The 22,520-nt window shown below is 47.9% G+C and overlaps 1 protein-coding gene across 1 annotated transcript in view; it reads left to right on the forward strand.

Annotated features, from left to right (window-relative positions):
- The window catches only part of ADAMTS12 (ADAM metallopeptidase with thrombospondin type 1 motif 12), a 188,460-nt gene that overhangs the window by 5,989 nt on the left and 159,951 nt on the right, over window positions 1-22,520 (forward strand). Inside the window, exon 2 of the mRNA XM_059694981.1 lies at window positions 2,596-2,960. Coding sequence (XP_059550964.1) covers window positions 2,596-2,960 — 365 coding nt within the window. The remainder of the gene's footprint in view (window positions 1-2,595; window positions 2,961-22,520) is intronic.

Genomic DNA, 22,520 nt, shown 5'->3' on the forward strand with positions numbered 1-22,520 from the left:
CATACTAGTCTATAGCAAGGGGCTATTGTGAATACTGAATGAGAAGAGACTGAGGCACCTGGCTCATAGCAAGTGCTCATTGAATGGCTACAGTAATGATGATGATATTATTGTATAGCCACCTTCTGCTGGCGCTTTAATAAACCCCTTAGGTTAAAGGCAACTTGGTCAAAAGTTGTAAATTTGCTTGCTTTTTTATTCTTCAGGAAATAAGTGCTTTAGCTTTTCATTTATACTTTCAAAATTCATACTTAACTCTTTGAGTTGTATCTTCAGAGTCAAGCATTTTGTATCTTAAGGGATACAAGATCTGCTCCTGAGAGAGGGCGTCGGCATCCGGACACTGGCCACGGCGGGGGACCATTGCATGGTGATGCTCTCTGTATGCAGCTGAATAAGACTCCTGCCTTTCACTCCCCCCTACTGCTCTAACCCTGGGGGAGCCAGAGACTTCACTACAAGTAGCAGAAGAGATGAGAAACCCAGGAGACTTAGCAACAGCAGCCAACTACATCCGCCCCACCCAACCTGGCCATTCCTCTCCAGAGTGCTGAACTTGGAAGGGAAGCTCTGACAGTAAAGAGCCCAGATATCCCTGGGGGAGTGGGCGGGGCAGAGGACTGAGTCAGTGTGACCCCTAGTTCTTGGCGTGGTAGCATCACTAATTTGTACAAAACCCCTTTCTTGCTTTATTTATCTATGCATTCTTTCCCCCACCACCCCCACCCCTGTTCCCCACTTTCATTCTTCCTCTAGAAAACCATTTTAATGGGTTCCACATGTATTTTTTGTTTGCGTATGCCCTGGCAAACTTTGTAGTGTTTCTGTGTGCACATAGTTTCCATGAATGTAAATGGTTCTGTATTAACTCGTTTCGTATTTTTCATTGAGCTTCGAAGATCTGCCCATGTCACAACGTGGTCTGTTGTTCCTAACTGCTGTTGGAAGCAATGGGTCTGGAGATTTTACACCTAAAAATTGAGACAGTTTGTTAGTACCTAAGAGGGAAACTCTGTGCTCTGTCCCAGATTTCATCCAAGGCGGAGATGAGCCTCTCTACAAAGTGTGTTTGGAGGCAGTTGTCTGGGGAGAAAGGTCTTGCGTCATTGGACCTCAGCAGGTCCAGCTCTTTTCATTAACCAGCTACAAACGTGTCCACTGCTCCATCCATGCTGGGTGGGGACAGACAGTATAATAAACAAAAGGCTTTGTGAACGGAGGCTATTCTGGGAGCTACAGAAAGTAAGGATATGGGGGTTGAGAGGAGGCAGAGAACAACTTCAACCAGGGACATCGGGAGAAAGAAGAGGGAGGATTGGAGTTGGGACTTCAAAGCATAAACAGGAAAAAATAGGATGTTGATAGAGAATGTGAGCAACATAGAAGTAGTTGGAGAAATGACATGAACAAAGTAATATCAGTTAGAAAGTGTAAGTATCGCTGCGAGGAGGCCAGGAGGGAGGCAGCCCCCTCCCTCCCTTTCTTCCTGACTGTTTTTTTGTTTTCTTTTTACCTATTTTTTACCTCAAGCAAAATATTAATTTATCTTACTGTTGATAGTTTGCTTTAAGTAGCCTGTAATCCATAGTTATATTACATAGTTATATATAATCCATAGTAATCTATCACTCCCTAATAGATTCCTTGTTATTCTCCATCATCAAGATGAGGAAGCAGTGGAGGGTCTATGTGAGGAAATCCAAGGTGCACGTGCTCCTGTGTGTGGAAGGAGTAAGTGGTCCTGTTTCGCATTGTTAAAGTGGCAGTTTTCAGATCTTGCACCCATACCTCGGATCCTCATAGATTCACTTACCCTTTCATTTCAAACTAGAGGCCCAGTGCACAAAATTCATGCACGGGTAGGGTCCCTAGGCCCGACTGGTGATCAGGGCTGATTGGGGCCTTCCTTTCCCAGGGATGCCAGCCAGGGCTTTCCTTCATTCCGTGCCGCCCCCCTGGTGGTCAGCACACGTCATAGCGGGCGGTCAAACTCCCCGTTGGTCGAACTCTCAAGGGGACAATTTGCATATTAGCCTTTTATTATATAGGATATTTTTTACAAAATAAAAAAGAAATACCCAAGACCCTCTAAGCTACGTTGTGGACCCCTTAGGCTGTAACAGTTGTGAGGGTCGTCAGAGTGTATATGATGTTGCTGTGTTTTTGCATTTTTCTTCAACCTGACTTAACAGGACCTTAAACTCCTTACTAGACAGTGAGGTACCACCGTTTGTATTAATGAACTCTAGACTTGAAATGCTCATGTTCGTCCTACTGATCTTGCCTTCCTCCTAAAAGTATTCCTCATGAATCCATTCTCGCCTTAATTTGTCTCTGGTGAAACATCTGCCATCCAGAGCTATGCCTTAGTGTCAGCCTCAATGGTCACACCATCGAGGAGGGAGCCCGTCTCAGTTGTTTGGGGAATTTAATGTTGACAGTATTTGTATGGTGGGAAGGATCTCGAAGCTTCAAGTCAATAGTGGGGTCTTGAAATCAACAAGCTAAAATCTAGGTTCCAAAGGGAGAGCATTGGCCTTGCTACAGACGCAGCAGGGATCTCTGTTTTATTCTGTCGCCTTTTTATTTTTCCAGAGCATTTCATCAAGGCCCTGCCAGAGTACCACGTGGTGGCACCCGTGCGAGTAGACGCTCGAGGGCATTTCCTGTCCTATGGCTTGCGCCCTCCCTTCACCAGCAGCAGCAGGAGGAAGAGGGACTTGGAGAGCCCAGAGGACTGGGTGTACTACAGAATTTCCCACGAGGAGGAGGACCTGGTTTTTAACTTGACGGTCAACCAGGAATTTCTTTCCAAAAGCTACATCGTGGAGAGAAGGTATGGGAACCTGTCCCATGTTAAGATGGTGGCTTCCTCCGCGCCCCCCTGCCATCTTCGGGGCACAGTCCTGCAGCGGGGCACCAGAATCGGGACTGCAGCTCTGAGTTCCTGCCATGGACTGGTGAGTGAGTGCCTGGCTCCATCAGCTCCCTCCCCTGTCCCCCGGCCCTGGGCACCTTGACCTGCACACCCACGGCCGATGGGTTCACAGATGCGGTAAACACATGTGAATTGAACAGTTATGATGTGCATGATCATGGTCTCTAAATGTGTTAAGGAGAAGGTGCATAAAGTTAAAAGTCAGTAAATCTGGGGGATGGAGAGGAAGGGCCCTGAGTAGCAGGGGAGTCCAGCCTGCAGCCAGGGTTGAGACACTGCTCTCAATTGCTCCCAGGCTGGGGATAGATCAAATGGGACCTTCTCCATTGCACATGGTCCTTGCAAGCCGGGAGCACCACCATGTGGGCGTTTTTAGATTCAGATTTCAGACTCATACTAAACTTAGGAGCATAAAGAAGCAAATATGAATTAATGGAATTATGTGGTAGTAGCCAAGACGATGGAAAATTTTTAGATTCAAATCATTGAGTGATTTTTGCCAGAAGAACCAGTCCGCTGGGATTACTTGGGAGCCTTTCACACACAATTGGAGAATCAATGGATGTTTCTAAAAAAGGCACCAAGACAGAAGATGATTTGACTACGAGTGGTGGCAACATAACGCAATATACAGATCATGTATCATAGTAATGTACACTCAAAATCTATATGACCCCATTAACCGTGGTCACCCCAATACATTTAATTTAAAAAGTCACCAAGAGCCCAATGAGCTTCTTTCCTTTCTGTGAAGACGCAAGCTGGCTGGCATCAAGTTCATTTGCTCACGTGCTATAATGGGCCAGTGCCCACCTAGAGTGGTCCTAGTCAAAGGGTAATGGTTGGGCTGGCGTCTGATTTTTCCTGATCACTTGTCTGGGGTTCCATGTCCACGGTATTCATTTGGCCTTTCATGGAGGGGTGACCCACACTTAGACTCACAGGATGGCAGGCGTAGGGTCAGCTGGCGCTAAGCCTCCTGCCCTGAGTGGCATCTGGAAGGCTTTCTGAGGAGGGAGGCACTGTCATGTGCAACGGACATCTGCGTCTCATTCCGGTGGCTCAGGCGGGCACAGTGTGTGCTTTGATGTGGTCCTCCTAATGCTAGAGGCTGCGTTCTCGTGGAGTTGTCTCTAATTTGAAGTTCTCTGTTGGAGCAGACTCAGATGGTTGCAAATTGAAGACCCAGAAAGGCCACCCATGACAAGGTGTGGCATGAACATCCCCCTCCACTTAATATCCTCTCACCTGGCTCTGTCCCCAACCCTGGGGGCTGCCTTCAGACTGAGTTAGCCCATCCCCAGCCTAGCAGCCCTCCCTCTGTCCAACTCAACCATGTTCCTCACCTTTTTCCCCTCAACACTTCTATAGCTTTCAAATTACAGAATTTATTTCTTTTTAACAAATAATGTTTATCAATTTTTTTTTTTAGAGAAAGAGGAAGGGAAGGAGAGAGAGAGAGAAACATTGTTTGGCCACCTCCTGTATGTCCCCGACTGGTGACTGAGCCTACAACCCAGGCATGTGCCCTGACTGGGACTTGAACCAGCAACCTTTTGGTGCACAGGATGGTGCCTAATCCACTGAGCCACACCAGCCAGGGAAGAGTTTATTTCTTTTGAACAATTTAGTTGATTTGTTCCAGTCTCAGTTCTTTGAAGGAGAATCCGTGTTCTTTAATCAATTAGGCTGGGAAGTCATCCTCAGTGGGAGTTGTGAGCTGTGAGGATCTCAGTGGGTGGCTTTGGATTTGTTGCTACCAGGGCCTACAGGATTTGTTCTAAGTTAGTTTATTGTTAGTATTTCAGTTTAGGTTTTTGTGCTTGGAGGATAGTTTAAAACGTTAGACTTCACACTTTTGTGGGATACAGGATGGGGGTTTAGACTCCTTATGCCTCCCCCCGCCCCTTTCACCAAGGGCTTGGTTTAGGTACCTACCACCCAGATTGTATATCTGAGTCTGGAAAAAACATTTGTAGTTTCTGTTCACAGTCAGGGACAGTCTTCTCGCTCATGCTTTATTAAAGTAAAGAGGGTTCTTGGCTCCGTCCTAAACCCAGCCTCAATCAACTCCAGCCCTTGCTGGGCACACAGTCCTGACCCCTAAGCTGAGTAGCCGGGCCTGGCCCTCTCCAGGACATGCAGCCTCAGCTCCCACCCACCTCTCCTTTCCCTTCCCTCCCGGCATTCTGAGGCTTCCTTTCTGGTTTTGAGCTTGACTGTGGATTACAGTATTGAAAGATGTTATCATTTTCAGTGTGTGTTTATTTTCAGTTAACTATTTTATTTGAAGTAGTTGTAGATTCATATGCAGATGGCAGAATTAAAAGCAAGTGATCCCAGCGACCCTTTGCCCACCTCCCCGACCCCCAATGGTAACATCTTGCAAAATCACTCCACAATCACCATGCCCACCATTTCCATCACAATCCCTCATATTGTCCTTTTATGGTCACACATTTCCTTCCTGCCCCATCCCTCCTCAGGCTTACATTTTATATTTCAGTTCATATCCATTTGAATTAATTTTTGTTCAGGGTGTGAGACTTAAGTAGAGGTTCCTTCCTTCCTTCCTTCCTTCCTTCCTTCCTTCCTTCCTTCCTTCCTTCCTTCCTTCCTTCCTTCTGCCTGTGGGTATCCAATTGCTCCATTTTTTTAAAAAAGGCTACCTTCCTTTTATAGGATTGCTTCTTCACTTGTCAAAAATCAGTTGGACATAGTTTTGTGAATCTGTTTGAGTTTTATGTTTTACTCCACCAATAGAATCTTCATTACTATAGCTATACAATTAGTCTTAAACTCAGGTAGACTGATTCCTCCCATTTCACTCTTCTTTTTCAAAAACTGTGTTCATAATGCTAGTTCCTTTGCCTTTCCAGATCCGTTTTAGAATAATAAGACTACAAAAATCTTACTGGGGTTTTGATAGGCATTGCATTAAACTTAGATAGTCATTGGGGCGGGAGTGGGGATTGACCCTTGCTGTGTTTAATCTTCCAATCCATGAACATAGTAGGTTTCTTCCAGTTCTGCCCATGAGACCTGCGGAGGCGTACTGGTGGCACTGAAAGGCCCATGCAGCTTGGCCCTCCCTCCTTCCCAAGGTGATGATTATATAGCTTCTTAGGGAAAAGTGATAAATCCCACGCAGATGGCATTTCTCACAGGACATTTCCCAGCAAGCAGTGAGAACCACCACTGGGCATTTTCAAATTCAGCTTCACAGTAAGGGCAGGAGCACAAAGAAGTGAATATTAACTAGTGGAATGATGTGCTAGTGGCCAAGATGATGGAAAATTTTTAGATCCAAATTATTGAATCCTTTTGCCAGAAGAACCCATCCACAGAGTTTACTTTGGAGCCTTTCACACATAATTGGACAATTAATGGATGTTTATAAAAAGGCACCAAATGAGTTTCTTTCCTTTCTGTGAGCACACAAGCTGGCTGGCTTCCAGTTCATTTGCTCACGTGCCATAACTCACCAATGCCCACCTAAGGTGGTCCTAGTCTAAAGGATAATGGCTGTGCTGGTGTCTGCCAGTCGGAACCAAGTCCTGGCTCAGGGGGAAAAGGGCCCATAGCCCAACGTGGAGCATCCTTTTTGTCATTTGTCTGCCTAGATGGGGTACCTTTTACAACTCATCTGTCTGAGGAGGCACCTTCTAGAATCTCATCTGTCTCCTGCATGCTTTCTTGCAACTTGCACAAATGTTTGCTACCACAGTAGCCATGGAGGCCCCTACCTGCAGGATCTGGCCTGGCCCTGTGGCCCCCAGAGGACAGTCACACAGGAACACCAAAATCCATCCCCAGGTTGTTTCCCAAAAGTCTGAGAGATTCAGTTTCTGTTTTTTCTTTCTTAAATTAGAGTTTGAGGTACAGTATAGTTTCAGGTGCACAGCCCAGCGACTGGACATTCATAGAACTTACAAAGTGGTCATCCCGCTAAATCTCAGTGTCAGATAGCAATGTGGAGAGGTGGGCTGTCTGTGTGGGTTAGTAACAGATCCTTTCCCATTGCGCGGCAGCAAGATGCGACCAGCTCCTCTCCCCATCTCACCTTTGGGTCAAGGGGAAGAACAAGTGTGTGTCTATTTCCTGAAGCCACGGGGTCTCTGCTTCTGGTCTCCAGGGAACAGCTCCTTGAGCTGAACCAGGGAGGCGCCTTCTGGAGAAGACGCTTACATGCAGGCTCAGGCCCTAGAAGCACGTGCAGAGGAGAAACCTCACATCTTCAGTGAAACTTCTCTGCTGAGCTGCATCCAACAGCCCAGCTTACGGAAACCCTTGTTTCCTTGGGCAGCCATCTTTCCATCGAACTGAAAATGTGAATTTTTGTCACCAAATGGAAGGTGTGCGCCAAAAAAGCACTTTAATCTTCCTTCTCTTAGGAGGCAGGACACTATGAAACTTCAGAATAGCTTTCCAGCCTTTAACCAGCAAGCTGTCAGTGTTTGCCAGGAGATGCTATTACAATAATTTTAACTCTTTAAATGGTATGAGGTTCTAATTTCCAAAAATGCAAGATTTACGTGTCCCCTGTGTTTTGCTGTGTAAATGCTACAAATGAGATTAGTGACGTTTAGAAACTTGGGCCGCTGTGGAGAGGGGTGTATGTCGTTACACCACACAACTCCCTCAGCTCTTGGACCGGAGGACAGTCCTACTGGGTCCTGCTCCCGACAGTCTAAGGATGTAACGGTTTCTGCCTCTTGCTCTAGAGCTCCAGCTGCAGTCAGGGGTGTGGCTGAGGAATGATCCGCTGGCAGAGCCGGTGGGAAACTTGCCCGGTGGCTTCCAGCCCTCTCCCCATCCCAGAAAACATGTTGAGTTGAGGGAGGCCTGTGTGCCCGGGTTTGTGGTGCGTGAGGCGGGGGCGGGGGGAGCAGGGAAAGAAACGCTCTGTGCATCTCCTAACGCTGCTCCCACCTGAAGAATTCGCCCTGACCCCTGACCCCTGACCTTTGGGATTGCAGGGTAAGACCCATGCTCACTCAGACATGAGAGGGGCGGGGCCTCTGGCCGGGGGGAGGTCGCCCTCCCTGTTACTGCTTTGTGTTCAGGCTCATAAACACAGGGGGTTCCCCCGCCCTCTCCCCGTCTTCTGCTCACTGTTCAGTTCATTGGGTTCATTCTGTGAGTTCCCAGCATGGTGGGTTGGAGGCGAGAGAGAGGACGGAAGAGACTCTACTTAGAGGAGCAGCGTTACTTTCTTTCTTTTGCTGGATCTTGAATTAGGGACCTTCCCTGTCCTGGGAGGGGCTGGAGAAGGAATGACCCTGGCTGTTGTGGGAGACCAGTGGCCAGTGCTCTGGCTGTGACTGGGCGAATTACTTGGCTTACAGTCCACACCATGTGGCACAGAGATGCCACTACCTTCGCCTGCATAGCTCTCCCGCAGGCACTTCAGTGTGAATCTCGTTTCTGTTTTCATGACAGACATGGAAGATTAGGTGTCCAGAGTTTTCCATTAGAGATGGCTTAATATTTCTCTTGTTTTTTGATGCAGCATGAATTGTAGGTCCAGGGAGCTTAAATATCAGCTTTCAGAAAGATCTAGTTGCTTTAAAAAATGTCTCCATTGAGTGACAGATTTTAATAAGGACTTTGAGAAGTGAGAAAGCAGGGGGTCTGGGTTTATGCTTCGGTAACTGAAACACTGTTTTGTGTGTTTTTAAAAAATATATTTTTATTGATTTTTTTACAGAGAGGAAGGGAGAGGGATGGAGAGTCAGAAACATCAATGAGAGAGAAACATCGATCAGCTGCCTCCTGCACACCCCCTACTGGGGATGTGCCCGCAACCAAAGTACATGCCCTTGACCGGAATCAAACGTGGGACCCTTCAGTCCACAGGTCGGCGCTCTATCCACTGAGTCAAACCGGTTAGGGCGAAACACTGTTTTACTTGGTTGTTGGAGACGATCTCTGAGTGTGACATGACGGGTTGTTTTTCTTACTGGGATGGCATGCTTTGCCTCCTTGATTCTGTGACTTGAGGGGACAGGGTCCTTGCTGCCAAGTGTGAGGCCCATGGCCCGGCAGCCTGGGCATGGCCTGGGAGCTTGTTAGCAATGCAGACTCTCAGGTTCTACCCGACCTGTTCAATCGGAACCTAAGTTCGAACAAGATCCCCAGGTGGTGTGTATGTGCATTAAAATTTGAGAATCATTGGCCCATCAAACCCAGAGACACTAATTCTATCTGAATACACTGTTTTATGTATTAAATCCCTTTGGCAAACATAGAACGCCTCATGACGCTCAGAAACAGTTCTGGGGGTGGTGTGCTGTTCTAACCAATGTGGGTGCAAGGGTGGACGAGGAAGCTTAGGTGACGTGATTCAGAAAAAGACAGGAGATCCACGGGACCTGGGAGCCAAAGGAGGCAGGTTAGAGTGGCCAGATGTGCCCCTTGTCATCTTTGCTGCTCTTCTGTCCCCTGCAGTGTTTTGTGATGTTAGGATCCATGGGCAGATCTGATCAGGACAACTTCCGGCTGTCCTCAGGCTCATTCATTCTCATCTTGGGTGAGTGCGCTAAGCAACACTGCCTTGTTTCAGTGTCTTCATCCAAGCGCTTGAGAAGAGGCGGGCTTTCTGGGCCCCGGGAGACTGGCGCAGACACCGTGTAGACTTTCCTTGCTACTCCCCAGGGGACGGAGCCTGTGGATGCTACGTTTGGGTTAAGAATGAGGAGACCTTGATGTTTACGAATTTTTCCTTCAGAGATTGCAAGTGTGGAGTTTTCCCAGGTGTTAATGGAAGTCCAGGTATAAAAGGGCGATGGCAAAGCAAGAAAGGCTTCCTTCTCTGCTCTGTCCCCCGCACAGTGCACCCAGTGACAGGAGACCAGGCCTCTGCTTCTGGGCGGGGCCGTCTTACTCCCCTAAGCCCTGGTCCCTGACAAATAATTGGGGGCTTAGAGAAGGCATGCTTAGGTTCGTCTTTCCACTGCTTCAGAAACCACTTCTCAGTTAGCCCTGCAGTTGTCCTGTCTGCCTTCTTCACGGATTGTACCCGGTCATTTCCTTTCCAAACAGTCCAACATGGAAACGTCTTCCTCCGAACACGTTTCAAAGAACCACGACCTCCTGCGATTTCCCAGTGGTGTGTGTTGTGTGATTTTCTTATTTCTCTCCTTGGGATATTTCAGGTGTTCATGTGAAAGGAGTGACTTTTGTACATCAGGGTTTCCCCAGCGGAAATCAATTAAAAAAACATATTTAAATAAATAATAAAACGTGGTTCACCTACAACCCCCCCGTCTGGATTAGCAGGGAGAGCACACTTGGAATTTGGGGTACCAGGCTCCGTTCGGACTGGTCCTCACTAGACCTGGTATTATCAGCAACTCCTGTGAGTAGGCAAGGGGACTGAAGCTCACATAAGTTAGGTGACCTTCCAAAGGCCACACACCAAGAGGAGACTGAAAAAGTTTACTTCCTGTTCCTGTGGTCTCAATCTCAATGTTGTTGGGCCATTTTTCAAATCACGGAAGGGTCAAGTTTGACAAGACCTGTTTTAGGAGCTTCACTTTCAGATGCGGGACCTGCCATCGAGGGAGGTTGGACTTGGAGTTGAAGTAGCACCTCCGATTAATGTCAGGTCGCGATGTTCAAGTCCAGCTGTTTTTCAGTCAGAAGAGGGAGTTACTATAACCAGCTTGTTGTTTCCCAGTGTTTGGTCAGTTGTCTGGCCCAGGGACACATTTCTCTCAGGATCGGACCTTCCTTATTTGAAGGTAAACTCTTCCTTTTCTCACTTCCTCCTGCACACTCTGTCCCTTCATCCCTTCCCAGCCCTCTTCCCCATCTTCCTTTCTTTCTTTCTCCCTCTTACCTCTCCCCTGCTACTTCTGTTTCTCTAACCTCTTAATGTTCTATGATTCTTAGTCTGCTTTTAGCTTTCTTTTCCTTTACTTGCCTTGTCTTCTAATACTATCATTTTCGATTTAAAATCTTTTTTTTTAATCCTCTGACCCCATTGAGTCTGGCTGATGGGCTCTAAGAAACTATATAATTGGCATGATTTCTGTTTAGTCCTTTAAACTCTTGAAAGATTGCTTCATATTTTCTAAATTTGTGTAGCTTTTGCTCATCATGAAAGTCTAGACACCCATGTGAGTCTCCATGAGGTGTTGGGGGATTTTCCATGTAAGCATTTCTGTGAGGGATGTTGTGGAGAGTAATTAAAATGCAATGTCATTTCTTATGACAGTTCTCCCTTTTAAAAATGTGAGAGATGTTAAGCTGGACCACAGATCCTAATTTAGCTGTGACATTTTTTACAAAAAGATGTTTTTATTGATTTCAGAGAGGAAGGGAGAGGGAAAGAGAGATACAAACATCAATGATGAGAATCATTGATCCGTGCCTCCTGCATGCCCCCTACTGGGGATGGAGCCCACAACCTGGGCATGTGCCCTGACTGGGGGAATCAAACCGTGACCTTCCGGTTCATAGGTTGATGCTCAACCACTGAGCCACACTGGAGTGGTGACATTTTAATGTTCTTCGTTAATTACAGTTTTTGTACTGAACTCTCTATTGTGTACAACTTTTAAACTTAAAAGTAAGTTTTCTAAAAGGCAAGCCTTGTTCAATAGGAAATCTGTTTCCCTGGAGAAAAGTTGCAAGTGGGGTTTCTCAGTAATTAATTCTCAGCAGTGCTCTGCTTGTAGGAAGCGGTCACTGAGGAATGCTGTGATTGAATGCAGATGTTCGCTGCCCTTGACCTCCTCCTGATTGCCTTATTATCAAATCCACACACGCCTCCAAGCGTCTTTCTCAAAGTAATCATGCCCTCCAAGAAGCACCAAGCAGAAAAGTTAGTGCAGATGCTGGGAAGGGAGCAGGAAGCGCTTTACCCAAGCCCAGGAACCCCATTCCCCTGGAAACAAAGGCGTTCCCTCCCCTACAGGCACAGGTTCCTACAGAAATGGATGCTTTCCAAGAAGTTTTTGTTGGACCAATGTGGTCAATTGTCGAAAGGAATTTGTTTATTTGTGTGGGCGTGGTGAGCAGAGCTCTGATGATGACTTTCTTATAATGTGTATTTGGCTGAATTCAAGGGAAATGTGACCTCCCCTCCCCTGTCCACTGCCACACTGAGGTCCATCATAGTCCTGTTGCTTTTGTCTCCAAAGCATAGTTCAAGTCCTTCTCTCCTCCCCTTGTCCACTCTCCCCCCAGTTCAAGTGCCCCCATCTCTTATCTAGTCTCATCCCTGGTTCCCTTGCCTCTGTGGTTCATTCTACACAGAAAGCTAGGTTGACCTGACAAGAACATAAATTGGGACTTGTCTGTGCACTGAGCCCATCCAGTGGTTACCCATCATTTTTTAAAAAATATATTTTATTGATTTTTTACAGAGAGGAAGGGAGAGGGATAGAGAGTTAGAAACATCGATGAGAGAGAAACATCCATCAGCTGCCTCCTGCACACCCCCTACTGGGGATGTGCCCGCAACCAAGGTACATGCCCTTGACCGGAATCGAACGTGGGACCCTTCAGTCCACAGGCCGACGCTCTATCCACTGAGCCAAACCGGTTAGGGCTACCCATCATTTTTAGGGCAGATCCAGACTGCTGCAGGGGCTGGTACCACCTCTGCTGCAGGCTCTGGTTTTCCTGTTCTTCCCGCTGGTCCTCAGGCTTCAGCCACGCTGCCTGCTTTGGATGTATTTGGTTGCTGCTGTTTTGGGGGCAGAACGTTCTTAAGTTCATCTGGTTCCTTCTGGTGCTTCCATTTTTGCTTACTTATCACCTCCTCTGAGAGTCAGCTGAGCACCCCATGTCAGGGGCCGCCCCATTCATTCGCTCGGCTTTCTCACTTGGGAGAATGCTGTGAGATAGTTTAACGTAGTGAGGATGTGGACTTCAAGAAAGCAAAAAGCAAACCAGGAATATTTATATTTGTACTGAGCTTCTGTAGCATGTATTTGGGTCTCTGCACAAACTGTCTAGACAGGTAGATAGATAGGTAGGTAGGTAGGTAGGTAGGTAGATAGATAGATAGATAGATAGATAGATAGATAATGGATGGATATTATCTTTTATTTGATTACTAGAGGCCCGTGCATGAAATTCATGCATGGGTAGGGTGCCTAGGCCTGGCCGGCGATCACGGCCAATCTGGGCCCCCGGCTGGCACCCACCTTGGCTGGCCTGGGGCCTGTGGGATGGGGGCAGCTCCTATGTTGAGTGTCTGACCCCTGGTGGTCAGTGCACATCATAGCGACTGGTCGTTCCACCAGTCATTCTGCCGTTCGGTTGATTTGCATATTAGGCTTTTATTATATAGGATACATTTTATCCAGGTGGGGGGAAAATCTCACACTATTCTGTATTTTCCAATCCTGAGAATGTTGCACATATTTCATTTCTCCAAGCCTCAGTTATCGTAAGTCCAAAATGGGGAAAGTTAATGTAAGGACTACAGATCGTGCTTGACAATGCCTTACCTGGGACCGTGGTTTCTTAGTAAACGAACTAATTTGGGGGCAGGCTGCACGGTCTTCCCTCACGGTTCAGTGAATACTCACTGTGAGCCGCGCGCGGATGTAGTAGACTAGCCACGGTGCTTTCTGGAACTTCCGGTCCTGAGAGCTCACGAATGGGGCTCTGGTGGCAGGCTGGGCTCCGGTCCTGGCTCCGCCACTTACTAACGGTGCAGCCTTGGACAAGTCGCTTCTCTGAGCCTCATTTGTAAAAAGTAGAATAGACTTCGTAGGTCGTCCTGAGAGGGAAAGGGAGAGAATTTGAAACACGTTCGGCAGCGTGCATGAGTGATGGGAGGTGCTGAGGGAGGGTGACTGGTCTTTATATCCATTGCTATTGCTGTGGCAGGTGTGGCCGCAAGGTCAGGTGATTTTTCTGCTTTTTTTTCTTGGCTCTCTTCCCCCCAAGTGGCACCAGGGACTTAACTGTTTCCAAGAATGAATCCTTTCATCTTGAGTATCAGTAAGCCTCCCAGCCTTTTAGTGTGACCTAAATATGTATTTTTATGCAGGCATTTGAAAGAATAATTCCTGGCCAACAGCAGCATATGTGTATGGAGAGTGGGAACATGGTGTCCTAATCCTCCAGGGAAAGGGTGACATCTGTCCTGAATTTCTGTTTGCCCAGGGAATTGGGGTGAACCGTGTGTGTGTGTGTGTGTGTGTGTGTGTGTGTGTGTGCTCAGGGGGTGTGTTCAGAGGGTTGATGTGGTGGATGGGCTTTATCCTTCGGATTCCTCCATGGGGTTTTGTGGAGAGGGGCAGGGCCCCGGCCCTCTGGAATGCAAGCCAAGAGTTCGTAGACGGTCAAGGGTTCCTGAGCGAGGAGTCAGTCATTCCTTGACACATACCTGGCAGTTGGCTCTGTGTTAAGTATGCAGCTTTGCAGGACAGTCTTTCTATGTTTCCTCAAAAATGCAAAGAACTTGTTTTAAAAATAACCTTTATTGTTTTTTCTAAATATAAAAGTAACAAATATTACTGTAGAATATTTGAAACATTCATACAAACACTAGAGAATTGAAACTCTCCCCTTAGTCCACCACTTTTGAGCCGAAGTCCGATGAAGTCCTTTTGTGCAGCGATTTATGCAGTGAAAAGCAAGCGGTACTCTGTGATCTGAAGTGCACTTGGAACTTATTGGAACAAAGTTATTTTTTTTAACACATTTTATTTCTGCTCCTTCCTCATCACACCCCCACTGTAGTTATTCATCGTTAGCATCTCACACTAATGTCCATGTGCCTTCAAAAATTGATGGGGCACATCTTTTATTCATAGTGAGTTTTGTAAAAAAAATACATTTTTATTTATTTTAGAGAGAGAGAGATGAAGGGGGAGAGAGAGAGAGAGAGAGAGAGAAAGAGAGAGAGAGAGAGAGGGGGAACTATTAGTCACCCCATCTAGCCTGCAACCCGGGCATGTGCTCTGACTCTGACCAGGAATCGAACCAGTGACCTTTCAGTGCACAGGATGCTGCCCAACCCACTGAGCCACATTGGCCAAGCCCATGGTGATGGTTTCTCAATAGCTATTGTATTCTGGAAGATCTATTGGAGAGTCACAAGTGTGTTCCTGGGAGCTGTGCTAATAAGAGGACTATATTGACTGAATTATCAAAAAGGAAGAAGAAAACTTGCCCAAAGGATGGGGAAATAAGCAAGTGGCCTTTCCTCTTCACACTTTTCAGTCTCATCTCTGCCTCCAACAGATATCTCCGGTGCATGTATGAGAGTCAGAAGGAGTGAGCCTTCTGTTTATACTGATATAAATGGAGGCAAGGCATGGGCATAGTTAAAGATAGGGAGACCCAGCACTTTTGTTAGCCATCATTTTAAATAAGCAAACTTGTATCATTGTCCCCAGATCAAAAGGGGGAAAATTGTCCCCCACCCCAATGCTCAGCGGAAATATTCTTTCTGAGCATGTGCCCTACCCAGTGATAGAAACTGTGCATGTCTTGTGTGTTATAAAGTTTTGCATGCGTAACACATTTGCCTGAATGTCAGTTGAGTGGAACTTAATTGAAGCAAGAAAAGGAAATTCCATTCTGTTTGAGAAAAATTCCAACGACACTGATTATTTCTGGTTTTCATATTTTAATTTTGGATAGATGTACTGTGCCCATGTCTATAGGCTTTCCCCCCCTCACAACATGCTCACTTATTTATTAAGTAACTAATAGCAAGAGCTACATCTTTGAGAAACGTAGTCAGGTGGAAGCTCCTACAGTGCAAGATGAGGAAACTGAAGCATGGTGAGCTTGCACAATGAGTCAGGGGCACTGCTGAGAACTGGATCAAAGATCCCCTTTCCCACTTAATGATTCCGTCTAGCAACCTCCATGCCCTTCCACCGAGTCCCACGTTTTGCCTTCAGAAAGCAAACTAGGGCCCTAACCGGTTTGGCTCCGTGGATAGAGCGTTGGCCTGCGGACTCAAGGGTCCCAGGTTCGATTCTGGTCAAGGGCATGTACCTTGGTTGTGGGCACATCCCCAGTAGGAGGTGTGTAGGAGGCAGCTGATTGATGTTTCTCTTTCATCGATGCTTCTCTCTATCCCTCTCTCTTCCTCTCTGTAAAAAATCAATAAAATATATTAAAAAAATAAAAAGTATATTTAAAAAAAAAGAAAGAAAGCAAACTGGGGCTACTGTTTTTTTCTTCTTCCACTTGAACTTTGCAGATAATGTCAGCGACAGGTCACAAACAGCAGTGTTGGTGGCCACCCGAGCTCTGAATCTGGAGCCCACAGCGCACGCTGCATTCTTCAGAAGAGGAGGAGCCATCTTGGTACCAGCTGCCCCTCAGGGATGCTGTCTCCTTGTTTTATCCTTCTGGGCAGGACCCTCCCTGGGAGTCAGGATGTACTCAAGAGGGCCTGCCACTTCTCACTTTTGCAGGGGCCTTGGCCTTGGCCTTGGCCCTGGGGACTGTCTCTGCCACCCGGAGTTTTCATCTTATAGAGCTAGGCATTTACCATGGCAATATATTTTGTTTCCTGTGATAGAAATTGTGAAAAGTAGCCAGAATAAAAAGGAGATCAGGAAGGAGTCAGCTTAATTTGAACCCATCATTCTGCCACTAATTAATCAGGACAGCAAACATGCATCATGCTACCTCCCATGTGTTTTGGGGAGTGAGATGGCATCTAAGATGAGGGGTGGAAACAGGACCCTTTGGTTGGAACCAATGATGTGCCTCTTGCTACTAGTTAAGATGCAGTAAGTCCGGCAGCATATTTGCCTTCAGCTGCTAGATGGCTGTGTGGGCTAATTAGTGAGGCGTCTTTCCCAGGAGAGCTTGACTTAAGGTCACCGTTTGTTTTTGCTGGGCTGATAATCGCCATTATTTAGGAGGCAGGGTAACAGAGTGTTTGGTGATGGATTCTGGGGCCAGCGTACATGGGTTGGAATCCCAGTTCTGTCCCCTTCTCACAGTTTTTGGACAAGATATTCAGTCTCTATATGCCTCAACATAGGTGGATTTAACAGTAGCTATTTTGAAGAGTGCAGATTCGATGAGTTAATACATATGTGCTTAAAAGAGTGTCTGGAACAAAGTAAATATTATTTATTAGTGGCCCGGTGCACGAAATTCGTGCAGGGGGGGGCGGGCGGGTTGTACCTCAGCCCAGCCTGCACCCTCTCCAATCTGGGACCCATTTGGGGATATCTGACTGCCGGTGTAGGCTCGATCCCTGAACCGGCAGTCGGACATTCCTCTCACAATCCAGGACCGCTGGCTCCTAACTGCTCACCTGCCTGCCTGCCAGATTGCCCCCTAACTGCTCCCCTGCCAGCCTGATTGATGCCTATCTGCTCCCTTGCCGGCCTGATCACCCCCAACTGCCCTCCCCTGCTGGCCTGGTTGCCCCCAAGGCTTTTATTAGTATAGATTGTTTTCCCCCATTGTTATTGCCATTCTCCCCATTTGATTCTGGGCGCGCCCCGTCTGAACTACGTGTGTGCACACATGGCTGGAGTCTGCCATGCAGGAGTCTCTTTGCAGCACAGTCACGGTGGAAGTCACTTTGGAAAGGAAATTACATCCGGAACCGAAGGCATCAAATCCGCAACTGCCTGCAGTTAGCATGGGCTTCCTTTGCAGAAGCTGATGAAAAGGCAGAATTCTTTAACAAGTGGCTTTAAAGTTGTTAGAACCACCCCAACCCCAGACCTTTTTCTCTGTTCTCTATGAACCAGCTGCTTTCTTTGGGGGGGGGGGGGGGTTGGGGGGGGGGAGGATGGCCTGCCCATTTCCTGATTATCTTCTCTTTGGAAAACAAATATGATCATGTCACTGGGCCGGTCTTATGCCGTGCGATAGAGCTCAAGTCTGCACTCCAGTTGTCCTAGTCCATTCTTCCTGTCACCCTTTCCCTCTAACCTCCCAGGGGAGCAGCTGCAGGTGGCTCCCAGGAGCCCTGGTTGGGCTGTTTCACTCAGGTCTGCCCTTCCTCACAGATCCCTCATCTTCACCCGAAGTGTCCCACTCTTTCTGCTCTTCGATGCCTAAAGCCTCATTCCAGATAGGACGGCCGGGAATGGCTGCCTCCTCTTCCTCGTGATGCCTGTTTGCACCCAGGGACCCCGGCCTCCCTCCCAGTCGGGGCTGTCTCACCTGCGGAGGTCAGGGTTCAGGATGCTAACGTTTCACTGAGTGAGGTATAGGCTGACCAAGGAGTGATGGAGGGGCTCTCTGAACACCACGGTGGAGCCTGGGAGTCAGGCTGTTGCCCTCCCTCGACGGGCCTAGGCTTCCCATCACTGGTGCCAGTTGGGTCCCCAGTGAGGAGAGGCGGGGTTCTTCTGAGAACAGAGGAAGCTGGTTGGCATTAGAGTGGGGCTGGAAAGGGCCGTTCTTAAGGGAGGCTTTGTACTTGGTGACCATAGCTGCTTAGGTCAGTGGCATCTGCTCACAGCTGTCTAGAGGAGTTGTTTCCAGGGAATGAGGTCAAGGGAACGGAGAGGCCCTGGGAGGAATTAGTTATTAAGACCCATAGGGGTAAAGGGTAGCCCAAAGGCCAGGGGTCAGATCCTCCTTCCGTTCAGTTCTTGGGAAGTCACTTCCAGGTGGAATGAAAAGTTGGGGGCAGCCCTAGCTGGTTTGGCTCAGTGGACAGATTGTCGGCCTGCCGACTGAAGGGTCCCGAGTTCTATTCTGGTCAGGGCACGTGCCCGGGTTGCGGGCTCCATCCCCAATGTGGGGCATGCAGGAGTTAGCCGATCAATGATTCTCTCTTATCACTGATGTTTCTATCTCTCCCTTCCTTTGTGAAATCAATAAAAATATATTTTAAGAAAAGTTGGGGGGAGCAGATACAGCAGAAAGTTAGTTGAGTGCTGCCTTGGAAATGTGGGGAGGGAAGGTCCTGGCTGCATGAGGAGAGAGGAGGAATGGACGACTTTCCCCCAGACCCTCAGGGAGGGCAGTGAGTTTAAAGTGTCCAATGAAACATGTATCTGGCCAAGGCAGGTCAGGACGCCCGGTGTCTGAGCCCAAGTCTTGCAGAGGCCCGAGAGCTTCCCTCCTGTTACGTTCGGGGGGCGGGGGCGGGGGGGCGAGTGTAGAGAGGCACAGCTCAGGGAGCAGTGCTCTCAGTGGGTTCCTCTCCATCACTGGCAGGCTCCAGCCGAGTGCACTGTGCCGTTGGTTGACCTCATCGGTTTCGTGATGAAAAGGATTGTAAGATGGAATGACAGGTGCTGGAATGGGACACGTTCAGAGCAGCGTGGTTAATGCCAGCTGCTGATGTCACCAGGGCTGACGTGGTGTATGTCAGCCTGACCCTTTCTCTGCTATCACCACCGCCAAGGGAAAGGAGCCCCAGTTTCCAGTAGAAGCTGCTGAGAGATTAGTCATTGTAACAGATGGGCCTAGAGGATGTCAGGACCGTCTTGCTGAGAACAGACCCTTTTTTCACCTCTTCCCACCAGCATCTTGAGTCACTGCGATGCCCTCCTCCAGAGGCGGGACCCTGGCTTCTCAGCCCAGCCCACACGCATATTTCTCATCTTATCTCTACCCCGGGTGGACTGCCGAGCAAATGGTGTTAAGAAAACTGGCTTACAATATGGAGAAGCATAAAACCAGAGAGTTTTATACAAATCTGGGCTTGTGCAAGGACTGATTTTCGACCTTAATGACATCACAGAATCCCTTCACAGCACCTACATTCGTGTTCCGTTGAGTAACTAACTGGGAGACGCCTGCTTACAGCAGGGGCTGGGGCCACCTTCGACGTCCCCCCCCCCCCCCCCACACACACACACTGACCTGGAGAAATCCTTTCCGAGTCCTTGATCTCCAGGGAAGGGCTTTACGTCTGTGTGTTTAACAGTTGGTTCATGTACCATTCCTCCCGCGAAGACACCATCCTCATCCTAGCTCTTGACTTGGTCTGGGAGTAAATAGATCCTAGAACTCACCACCAGGGCCGATCCCTGTGTGATGGAGGGAGCTGCATGCAGTCTGGCTATGCAGGAAGCCAGGGCTGGCTCATCCGGCTGAAGTCAGTGTTCCGAACGCCACAAAAACACCCTGTTTTTGCGAGTGACTTGACTTTGTCAGGCTGCCTCATCTGTTCCCAACAGCCTGCCAACTGTTGGGGGCGGTGCGCTCCCCCAAGATGGGGCTGATGTTCGCCACTGGCTTTGAAGAGTTAGCTTTTCAGTTGCGTTGGCCAGGTCCTGCTGGCCGGGGGCTGCTTTCCTGGCCTCCTGCTTGCCCAGGCTCCCCCACATGCATCACCTGCTCCCAGGGCTTTGCTTGGCATCAGGAAGGCAGCCCCCTGGCTGTGGAGATGAAAGGTCCCGCCCGAGATGGCACAGTTTCCTCCCGAGTTCACGCTCAGGAGCTGTCGAGCAAGCCCCACACCTGCCCGTCTCTTTCTGCAAAGCGGTCCCTTTGGAAAAGCGTAGAGTAGGACATGGGAGGCCAGGAAAACATGGGATGCAGCCAGAGTGATTTGAGATTCCCTCTTTTTATCTCCACTTACTCCAGAGGGACATCAGGGATATAGCCACCGTATGTTACTGCTATGCATTGTTTTTGTGCCTTTCGGGAGTCACAGATGAGAATCAAAATGCACGTGGAAATCAAAGAAAGAACCCTCTGGCATTCAGACTTTGAACTTCATGTGTTCAATGAATTTTTACAGGTCTTAGGAGCGCCTGCGTAATTAGGCATGTTTGATACAGTATTTTCCCAGGCCCCACCATGCTGCAATCAAAGCAGCTCTGTTTTTAACTATGTTACATGTTCATATGTCCGGGCGACTTCCCCTGGAAACCACGTGTTCTGAGAACCTGCTGCCAGCCTCTAGCATTCATTGCTGACTGTCCTCTCCTGTGTCAGAGCTCCTGAAGCTCACAGTTAACTTCTGCAAGTAACAGAATACAGCAGCCAAGTGCTGCGATGGCCGGAGCTGTGTGAAATGATGTCTGCGGGTTATCTCCGGGAAGGGCACATTGCTTCTGTAAAGGGTCAGATAGTCAATATTTCAGTCTTTGCAGGCCATGCGGTCTCTCTCACAGGGACTCAGTTCTCCTTTGACAGTGGGAAAGCAGCCATGGGCAGTACATAAATGAGTGGGCATGACTGTGTTCCAATAAAACTTTATTTACAAAAACAGTGGGGCCCACGGGCCATAGTTTGCCACCCCCCCCCAATTATACCATTTAATTCTCATAGGAACCGTATAGAGAGAAACTATTATTATTATTATCATCCTCATTTTACAGAGGAGGAAACGGAAGTCCAGAACTAACCACTTTGCCTAATGTCACACAGCTAAGAAGTAGAAAAGCTGGCTTTGGCTTTTCCCCTGCGCCTCCGGAAGTCAGCTCCTACTCCTTGAGCTCTAGGTCCTCCTGACTACCGCCAAAGAAATAATGTATAAAAAAATATTAGGGCCTCATGTTCAGTTACTGCGGATTGACTGGGAAGTCTAACCTTCCTGATCTACGAGTACAAAGTCCTGGCTGTATCTGTTCACCCATTTCTTCAACATAAACAAGGCCCTCCCTTGCCCCTCCCTCCCTATGAGACCTTCCTGCCCGGTGGTGGCCAAGGTTGGGGTGTCAGCAGAGTTGATGCTGAAAGTGCTGCCCCCAGCCCGCCTGTCAGCCCCCAGCAGCCTCCTGGAGGGCTGGGAGAGGGGCCAGGTCTTTACGAGGGAAGTGATGCGTACAGTTCCATAGACTTTAATTTATATGGATGACACAGCTATTTAGAATGCCAACCAATTCTGTGAGTTATTAAGGATTATTACATTTTATATTCATAAACTAAAATTGATGTGTTCCTGATGCTTATTAAGGACTCTAATTTGGTATGTCACTAAGAAGCCCAGTGCCCGGTGATGCCTGGCATCGTAGCAGAGGGCCCTGCCACCCCACCCTGGGGTGCCGTGGTTCTGCAGTTTGGGGACAAAGGTTTCTTACTGGTGCACCAGACTTAAATAATGGTACTTAGGTGTTTGTTTGTTTGGGGTTTGTTTTTTTTCAACTATCCTCGCTTTGTAATTTATAAACTGTGCTTATTATTATTAATTTACCTTGCTATTTGCTACATAGCTACCAAATAACGAGCATCAGGAATATTTCTGACATGTTTTCAAACAATGAGGTGCCAGTTGGGTTATCCATACTGTGTTGCTCAAACTTTTGTGTATAATCTCCTTCACATTTGCTAGTCATGTTATCCCTATTGTTTTCATTACAATTTTTTTAAGTGGATGAGCTAGGTGAACTGTGACTCGCTGGTCCCCACCGAGTGGACTGCCATTAACAAAGTTTCCGTTCTGTGGCTCGAAAAGAAAACTGTTTTTCCTGAGCACGCTGCCCTGAAGCTTAGCAAGAGGCGTGCACTGAATGGCAACACGTAGAAGAGAAGTAGAAAAACCAATTCATTCTTGACTTCCCTTGGAAATGTCTCTGACTCTTATCACCAACCAGTTATCGAAGACACACAGGTGGGAATATCATGCATTTTCATCTGCCTGGCTCGTAAGAGGCTTTTCTTTTTAACACTCCCCCGACTGCAGGCAGACAGCGGGCAGAGGCGATGCCTGCCTTCG

Source organism: Myotis daubentonii, chromosome 4 (genome assembly GCF_963259705.1).
Source record: "Myotis daubentonii chromosome 4, mMyoDau2.1, whole genome shotgun sequence".
Taxonomy (NCBI): Eukaryota; Metazoa; Chordata; class Mammalia; order Chiroptera; family Vespertilionidae; genus Myotis; species Myotis daubentonii.